This window comes from Haliaeetus leucocephalus, unplaced genomic scaffold (assembly GCF_000737465.1).
Source record: "Haliaeetus leucocephalus isolate CR32 unplaced genomic scaffold, Haliaeetus_leucocephalus-4.0 Scaffold174, whole genome shotgun sequence".
NCBI lineage: Eukaryota > Metazoa > Chordata > Aves > Accipitriformes > Accipitridae > Haliaeetus > Haliaeetus leucocephalus.
In genome coordinates, this window is record NW_010972610.1 from 586,752 (window position 1) to 596,583 (window position 9,832).

Consider the following 9,832-nt stretch of genomic DNA (forward strand, 5'->3'; position numbering starts at 1 on the left):
AAAGACAAACCCTCTCTTTTTCTTATAGAATTGTTTTCATACCTACTGTCTGACAGATTTTGATTTCCACTGCTTTTACTGACCAATCTGTTTTAAGACATATTTGATTAAAGACATGACCCAGTCTCACCTGACTGGAATGCATTCAGAGAAGGCTACCTAGCATAAATTATATAGACATATAATATATGTAATAAACAAAACTGAAAGATTCATTTTCAGGTAGCTCTTAAATGGGTACAAAGGAATTTCAGATCCAGTATAAGAAATACAGTTCTATCTGTCTACATAATTGGAAAAAATAAAAATGCATTTCTGAATAATTTCTAAAATAATTTAGGAGACATTGATCCCTTTTACCAGTCATCCCTCAAAAGAAAAAAACATGCCCAGAACTTTTGAATGCGCAAAATATTCAAGTAAAGCACCTGCTAGAGGAATACGCTGGATTTTCTCATGTGTCAAAGGGAAAATACTCAAAGTTATTTGAATTAAGATAAACTAGATTCCTCTTCATAGTCTTCACTAGAGATTAAGGGTCTACACCAACCTATACCTAGCTAGCTCTTTGCTGCAAATCTTGCCTTTCAAGTAAGCCATCACCTTCTCAATCCAGAAGGTTGCAAAAACGCCTAATGATACATCCTCACCTTTGAAAATTACTATATATTTAAGAAAGAAAAGCAAGCCAGAGTGCAGAAGTATTTATTATTGGAATACTAGTGAGGACTTTGATGTCTGACTGTGGTCCCTCTTGATTTCCTCTTTTGATGCAATTGAAATCGTTAGCCATTTTACTGGAACATAAATTGTAGTCTAGTTATAAACATAAGATAAGTTAGTGAGGAAAATCTCTGAAGTGTTCAGACAGCCAAACACTAGAAATACTTTAGGAAAGCAAGCATACACATTCTACAAAGCACAGTATCGTTGACAAGAAACTTGTCAGGTACCCGATCAATCTGCCACTGCATTTAAGAATAAATAATGAACAGCAACTGCTGTCGACTACTGAAAGCACTAAAGCCAAATGCTATTGCCTAGCTTTTCAAGCATGTACACAGGCATATATTACATAGACACATCTCTTCACTAAAATGAAGATAATAAAAAAATGTAACTTTGCTGAAGAGGAGGCAACTAACACATGCACACTGCTGAACTCTTACAAGACCCCTGAACAAATCAACACTTAAAGAATCTGATTGTTGATTTAGGAATGAAAAGACAAACTTAGAAGCCTAACTTTCAGCATCATTAAGTGTATACACATGCAGATAATGACTTCAAATATTTGCATGGCTCTTGCAAAGCCACCTTCCATCAGGGTCCAATCTCTATTCTCCATACTTGGTGCAAAATGAAGATGCAATTAGTTTGTTCCATAACCTGCAAACTGATTTCTACACTCCTTGCTACTGTCACTCAGCATAAAATCTGACATTTATTTGAAAGAAATGTTTAATTAGAACTGGTGCTTAAACTCTCCACATCAGATACTTCACTCAAAAAACCCAAGTCTTCCCACAGCAGTAAGCAAATATAGCAGGATCAGAAAAATAGCTCGCATCCTGCCTAGATCTAACAACCAGAAGCTTACAACACAAACCTTGCACACATTCAGTGTCTCCTAGTGGTGGGCTAAACCTGGCTGGCAGCTAAGACCCTCATAACCGCTCCCCCAGTCCCGTGTCCCCCGTCCCCCCCCAGCAAAGAAAACAGAACTAAGTGATGCAAAACACTCACTCACCACCTCTCAAAAGCAGACGGATGCCCAGCCAGTCCCCAAGCAATGACCACCTACCCACTCCCTCCCTTCCCTCCCTTTTTATTGCTGACCATGACACTATACAGCATGGGATATCCCTCTGGTCAGTTGGGGTCAGCTCTCCTGGCTGTCATCTCCCCCCCAGACTGTTGTGTACCCCAACCTACCCACTGGGGGGTGGGCAGAGTGAGAAACCGAAGTGGCCTTGATGCTGTGCAAACACTGTTTAGCAACAGATAAAACATGGGTGTGTTACCAACACTGTTTTGTGTCATCAACACTGTTTTGGTTAAAAATCGAAAACATAGCACCATACTGGCTGCTATGAAGAAAATTAACTCTATCCCAACCAGGTCTAGTATACTTCTCTTAAAAACAATAAGAAAAACCTAAATCTGGTACATCCTTCTATGATAGACAAAGCAGGTCTAATATTGGCTGACTAATAAGTGGAAGTTTCACTAACTTTGACCACTAACTAGGCCACATTAAAACTACAATTCCCTCCTCCTCCTCCTCCACTGTCATCTGTCCTCAAATACAGCACCTATCCTTCTCTTCTACCTTTTCCTCTACAATGGTCACAATTTAAAACACTATGTAAAGCACTGCGTTATTTCAAATTGGGGAGCTATACAATGTTTCATTTTGAGGGATTTGCATCTGGTCATTAATGTGAACGGATTTCCAGAGTCATGTTTTGGGTGTTTAAAAAAAAAAAGTGTATTGTCTAAAATTCCCCTAGTTTCCTTTCAGTTTGTTTTTTTTCAGAACAGGTCTCTCACTTGTTTCACTCATGCAGGTGCAAACAATTTTCAAGAAACAGTCTATCTCATGATAATGCCATGTGAACATTTTCATTATGAGATTAAAAAAATTCCACTCATCGCACTGTCCTTGCATTAAAAGGAGCAAGTTCTTCCATTTAGTACTTAACATGTACTAACTGTAAGCTGAAAGTCTCAGACACAGATGCAGATGCCACTAAAGCAGAAGTCCCATTTATATATCCAGCACAGGCAAGTAGTTGCAATTAGCACTTCCTAAGTGATTAGTATAGATCGAACATCCATCTGGCATTTACCTCAACCTAGCTGATAAACATTATACCTGCCTTCTCCACCGTGCAATGCAGATGTACTGAAATGGCAACATAATACATATGGAATGCTTCCCTCATGATAAGACTGTTGAACATCTAAGTGTCAAAGTAAAATCAGGTGTCTACTGAAGTAAAAAATGGAAGTGCAATGTGCTGTGCTGTACAAGAATGATTGGCTAAATATAAATAGAAACTTCATGGTACAGTCCATGTACAAAAGACACCTAGCCTGGCAGTTAAGTACTCTGTAAATAATACAACCACATGATGCTATCTAGAAAGACTACAAAGGCACATGACTAAAAAGTGGATAGCAATAAGCAGCTTAAAAGAGTATCAGCAACAGAAAGATACGCAAAAAGGCCAACAGACTAATTTCCCAGTGTGATGAATAAATCCTGTAACATCCACAAATAATACAAGAGCTATAACACCTGTCCAATTACAAAGATCTAGCTTACAAGGCATACTATTTTATTATCTTAATGGTCCATCACAAATGGGGGGGGGGTTGAAATGCAGTAGTTTAGTATAGGATATACTGGGGGAGGTGGGAAAAACTTGGCATGCATAATACTGGTTTGCACTCAAGACAGTACCACACACCTTTGTGTTCCTACTCATCCACGCCTACATACAGTGCACTTAACAGGAAAAGAATGGTTATGAACTATTTTATGTGTAACCTTGTAATTTTTACGTCTGAAAAGCATACGTGAAATCATTCTGCAGTAATGTTTTATGAATATTTCTGAAAGAAAATAAATTACTGAAGTAATTTAAGTAACAAGACCTGTTTGTAAGCTGGGAAAAACCCAGTTTTTCATGTGCCAGGAAAGTGGCACATGATAGTCCATGCAGAGGAAACCAAGCCATGCATTTACTTCAGATTAGCTTCCCCTTCCCCTAGTAATGCAACACAGAAGTGAGTATGTGCCGTAGTAATTATTTGCTCTGCGAGTAAGAAAAGTCATTCTTGACTATTCTGTCTGCAACACTTAGCCTGGTCAACTTAGCCTTGCAAAGAAGGCCCATTACATGTAGCTTAACTAACTGAGATAAATGCTGCAATATGAACTACTTTAGGATCAGAGAACACCTGAAATAATACCACTTCTTTAATATAAAATATTAGTTTTCAGTTCCACGATTACTTCCCCTCTAGCAATTAACAGCAATACTTTCTTATATATATTTCATGCAATTTTTTTAATAAAACCAGCTTGCTATAGGGAGAGGAGGAAGAGTTACAGCTTTTTTTTTTTTTTTAAGAGCACTTCCAAAAAACTGAGAAGCATCACTAGACAGGGTTTGACAGAGTTTTTGTCTTTGCCCTATACTAGACAGCTTGACATGAAGGAAAGGACTACACTACACTCAAAGTTATCCATGAATAAATAATATAGATTACAGATTAGCCATGCTATAAGGGCAGGGATAACCACACTAGCTGCATGCAGAACCACAAAATATAGACACCATTTCAACACATAAAGTCAACTTATATCCAAAATGCTGCTTCCAAATCAGCATATGCTCCAAAGAGCACAAAAGCAGGATCTACTCAGCAGCACAGTAAAGAGGCACTTCGCTGCATCTTGCAGCACAGAGAATCGGGTACTCCTCCTCCCACACCTCCTATCGTCTCCTAGCCTGTAATTTATGTATGGACATGAAATATAAAAAAAATACCAAAAAGCTGTGTGCAACTATGAAAGAAAGAATTTTTCACCACAGACATTACACACTTTGTTGTTATTAGGCCCTGAACATTTGAGAAAAAGCACGTCTTTGTCAAGGTTTCGACACATTCATACATCATTCTTCAACTGAAATGCGAATTCCCAGTTGACGCCTCTGCAAGTTTCACTCATTTGTCTCAGAAATTTTCCAGCAAAACTTGGGAGCTTTTGAGTTGACATTCAGGCTGTTGCTGAAATGTTTTTAAGGTGGCGGGGGGGGAGGCAGTGCAGACTAAAAAGATACGAAGACTTCAAAACTTCATCATTTGTTACACAGGCAAAACCCCCAGTTTTCTGCATCAAAATATGAATTTCACAAAGCCAAATCTTAATATCAGGGAAAATGCCACCCACATTTTGAATGTTTTCAAATTCCTATTTCACCTTCCAGAAAAATCCCTTTAGGATTAAAACTCAGTAACAAATCCAGACACTCCCATTTCTAAGAAGAATAAAGAAAACTACATTTTAGCACTAATCTGATAAATACAAAACAGGACATCTGAAGCAGGCAAACTAGCTCCCCAATAACTTATTTCAATATGACAAAAAATGTCATAAGCTGGAAACATTCACACGAACGATTTGGACAAAAAACTATGCTGCAACACTAAATCTGCAGCAATAAATGAAGTTTCTGAAGGCCAAACATGAGTAGCAAAGACCCAAGATAATTTCTGTACCTAACAAAGTGATTTAACATTACTTCATTCTCACAAATGACATTTTAGTCTTCACCAAAGAAAGGGCAAATAAAACAAAAAATATTTACTGTTGCAGTAGACCGCAGTACCTGACAATTATTTCAGCATATTTCACATGAGTTTTCCTTCAGCAAATAAGGAATTCATTACAGAGCAAAATAAATATTTTATCTTAGTAGGTGCCACATCTCTATAGCTCCTTCAATTTGTTTTAGTTGTGGCACATCGTATAGAGGATATGAGCAGCTGTGTGCATTCCTGTATTTGAAGTTTCCCAACGTGTACCGAGAGAACACTCCAAAAAGGAGAAAAAAAACCCCAAACACACAACCAGAAAAAACCCTGCACCCACAAAAGACTTAAATGAACTTAAATGGAGCAACAGTTGTAAAGCACAGCCACCTAACTGGAACCTCCCAGTTTTCTATGGGACTGAGTTACAAGATGTCTGGAAGAGCTGTAATGAACAAACTGGCCTGTACTCATCTCTTAGCTGTCATTTTTAAATAAGCTAACTTTTAATGTTTATCACTCCCTTCTTCTGGGAGTGATGACCTCAGATGCTTCAGTAGTTCTACAGAATAACATCATTTTTGCTGTGGCTTTGACCCATCCTACTACAATGCTATTTTTAACCTAATACAGCAAAGTATTTTATTTAGGTGAGTATTTTTTATTCCTATAGCAACAGGCTATCACTCTACTCTAAATGGATGAGCACGACTCCCTTTCCCAGCCATGTTTCTGAAGGGTTTCCAAGTAAGTGTAGGTGTTCTTGTGATGGTCCCTGAAGAATTCTAGTAACGTATTGCATTCTAGTATATTACCTGCTCCTCCAAGGACACTGCATCTGTCATGTTATGCAAGCATGCACATATTTCAGCACATATCCCTTATAACCTATCTTGACTTTGGAACACAGAAATAGTTATGTATACACAGAAGATACAAACAGAAGAGGAACCATTGGTGGAAAAGAGCAACCAGTATACATACATCAAGTACGATTTAATTAGGCCATACGGGGATGGGAAGCCATGTCCAGGAAGCATATGCAAATGCAGTTAATTGTGTTCAAGCATTAAGCACGGGATTGAGGCGTGCTGTGTTTGTTTTAGGGCAGCCAGATGTTCCCATCACTGAACCCATACTGCAGAAACATCCAGGCAGCAACTCAAAAGTTTTGCTGTGGTTGTTAACAACCGTCACACTATCCTGAAAGCAGGATTCACATAAATATCTAACAATCTCCTAGAAACACTCAAATCCATCACTGCCTGGATCTTCCTGAAAAACTCTCTCCTAAGAGTAAAGACTCTGCCACCTACACTTACAAATTATAAATGGTAGCTCCATACATGCGAGGCATTTTGTATACAATTTATATGGTGTTAAGCCATATTCACCAGTGTTTAACTTTAGAAAAAAAATTACTCCCCAAACTGAAACCTTATATTATCAATGCGCGTATCAGTGACTTTTATGAGAGAGAAGCTGATTTTTTGGCCAATTCAGACTCCTTTATTTTTTTACATTTTTTATTTATTTTAAACTCAACATTAAACTATTTTATCCTGTGCAAATACACAGGAAGGATGTTACCAGTTTTAAATTTACTGGCTTTCAATTAAGCTTATAGCTCACACACCTGCCTTTGCCTTTCCCTTAGACTTTGTGTAGTTTCACAGTTACACTTCACAGACCCGGTACTGCTTTTCTCTGCTTACTGTCATAAGAAAGTCCCGCACAAATGTCATGGGAAATCAATTCTACTGGAAGTAAAAACTTTGTAAAATGCGTATCCAGGTGTGGAAAGTAAGTAAGTTTTGCTTACTTATCATTAGAACAATAGAGAACAACAAAATATATTCATCTTTGAAAATGAGTCTATAGTTTTATTTCCAGTTTTAAAAGCAAAAAGTGACAAAGTGGTTTACATAGTGTAGCTTGTACATAAGGGTACAAGCAGACCCAAAACCAAAATACAAACCCTAGTGATTCATGTCTAACAAAGCGCACACAGTGTATGCTACTGTTTCTGCACATAAGCTCCCAACCCCAGAGATAATATTATCATTCTTTTTGTCTGATGTCTCAACTGCAAAATCCCAAGGGAGTTATGGATATCCATGCCACTGTAATCACTCAGTTCGTATTTCCTATACAAAGGAATATTAGATTACCTGCAGTGTGTGCCACTGCTGCACTTAGCAAAGTGAGATGATTTATAATTTTGATGCACACCAGTGCAAAGCTGGATTTTTAGGCCCAACTTTAACAATTAACTTTTCATATACCAGGAACACTTGCACTATATATTCTTTCTAGACAGACAGAATGCTCCCGACCTTGAAATCTTTATAGCCTAAGGCCCACAAATTCAGCAGATTTAGCACACAGTCCTGGGGAAAAAAAAAAAAAGAGCTGAAAGATCAGCCAGTTTATCCCACCTTCCTCATGGCAAGACCTCCTAGGCAATCCTGCCAGGTATCTGTCTTGTCACACCCAACTTACTTTCCCCCAACTATTCAGGGGTGTAGAAAGAGAAATGCATATACACACAACTCTTCAGTTCAACAGGTGGAAGGACACATCACTGTGAATACCTGAGTTTATCAGAATGCCATGGCAAAGTCCATCTAAAAAAAACAGATTACAAGAATATGGCCTAAAATACACAATCTTAGAGAAAAATAACTTATGTTATTGTAGCAGGTATATATACAGATATACCCACACACATTAAAAAACAAATGTTAACCAGGAAAACTACTCTTTAATCTATTCATTATCAATCAGCAAATTTATTTTAGATGCAACATGCTGTCAAAGAACATATAAGTTACCAACTTCCCTCCCCATTATTCTGTCCTCATGAACACACACAGTTTTAAGAGACTTCCACTCAAATCAATGAATCGGCTTACCACTAAAAAAACCCCCAAAAACAAGCAAGCAGGTTGCTTAATGAAATTCATATTATAGCTCATATCTAAAATAAAGGCATATTATGCTTCACCATATGCCACATCAAATTAAACTGTTTCCTCGATAGGACTGAATTTCTGCTGTGTGCATGCTTTTTATATTGATTACCTCTTTCAAATGAAACAAAAATCTGACACACTGGTAGAAGTACACCTTCCTCAACGACTGTGATAACAATTAAGCTATAAATTCAGTAAAACCACAGAATTATATAATAATGCCACTTCCTCATTTTGAAACATTTCTCAATACACAAGGCCCATTTTCGTCATATGTACCTCCCCCCCAATTTTAAGACGTTTTTCACACGCATTAGTCTGGAAAGCCTTAGCAGAAAGGGCTGCTAAGCATCGTAAAGCACCCGAGAACCCCATAAGTACCGCAGAGTCGTCTCTGACAAAATACATAGGAGCAGACAAGCCCCCCACATTAGAGCCACGGGTAAGTTGTAGGAGAAAGAGTATAAATATCACGGATCTACCCAGGCCTCCAAGTCAACCACCAACGCCAACTAGAGGCCCTGGCCCTCACCTTCAGGTCCTCGTCTTGCCCCAACCCCTACGCTGCCTCCCTTGAGGCGCTACGAATACGAGAGCCCCCCTGCGAACTCCACGTCCAAAGGGCGATCCCAACGCTCTGCCAGGCTCCCCCTCCCCAAAATCCCAGCACCTCACCCACCTCCTCCAAAGCACCGAAGCTGTTCCAGCATGGGCCCCTACCCCCAGCAACACCTCTGCCCCAAACCCGCCGCAACACTCGCCCAGCAGCGCCCTTGCCCCCATCCCCCCCACACCCCCGCCCCACTTAGGCTCCCCTTTCCCATCCAGGCCCCCCATAAGCCGCCCCCCCAATAACCGGTGTCCCCTCAGGCGCCCCGTTCCCGGGCACCACCGCCCCTCCTCAGCCACCCCTCCGCCCAGCGCCCCTCACCTCGGCCCGCCCCAGCCCCGCCGCCACGGCCCCGGCCGCACCTCACGGTCCTTGAGGCCCAGCAGCAGCACCTCCTCCATGAGGGTGAGCCGCGTTTCCTTGGAGTCGCCCTTCTCGTCCTCGCCGGAGTCGTCCCGGCGGCCTTCATCCTCCGGGCCGCCCCCCGCTCCCCGCTCCTTGTCGGCGGCGGCGGCGCTGCGGGAAGCCTCGGTCCGGCGCTGCACCAGGCCGGAGCTGCGCTGGGTCAGGGAAGTCATGGCTGGAGGCGGCGGGAGGAGGGCAGAGGCCCGCCGCGGGCGAAGGGTCTCAGCGACAGCTCGGGAGGCGGGGGGAGGAGAAGGGACGGGAGACGCTCCCGCCTCCGCCCTATCCGCACCGGGGCAGCGGCCGGCCGGCGGGAGTCATGGGGAGCGGGGCTCGCCGCCGGGGGGGGGGGGGCGGGCCCCGGCTGCCCCCCCTCCCGCGGCCGAGCTGGCGGAGGCGGCTTCTCCTCCAATATGGCGGCGCGGGCTGATGTCAGCGGAGGATGTGGCAGCGCCGGGAGAGGGGGGGGCACCGGAAAGGGCCGCGGGCGGCAGGGAGGGGCCCCGCCCGCGGG

The 9,832-nt window shown here is 41.7% G+C and overlaps 1 protein-coding gene across 1 annotated transcript in view; it reads right to left on the bottom strand.

Moving 5' to 3' along the window:
• The window catches only part of GOLPH3 (golgi phosphoprotein 3 (coat-protein)), a 31,963-nt gene extending 22,293 nt beyond the window's left edge, over nucleotides 1-9,670 (bottom strand). Inside the window, exon 1 of the mRNA XM_010563968.1 lies at nucleotides 9,276-9,670. Coding sequence (XP_010562270.1) covers nucleotides 9,276-9,491 — 216 coding nt within the window. The 5' untranslated portion in view covers nucleotides 9,492-9,670. The remainder of the gene's footprint in view (nucleotides 1-9,275) is intronic.
• Nucleotides 9,671-9,832: the final 162 nt, after the last annotated feature.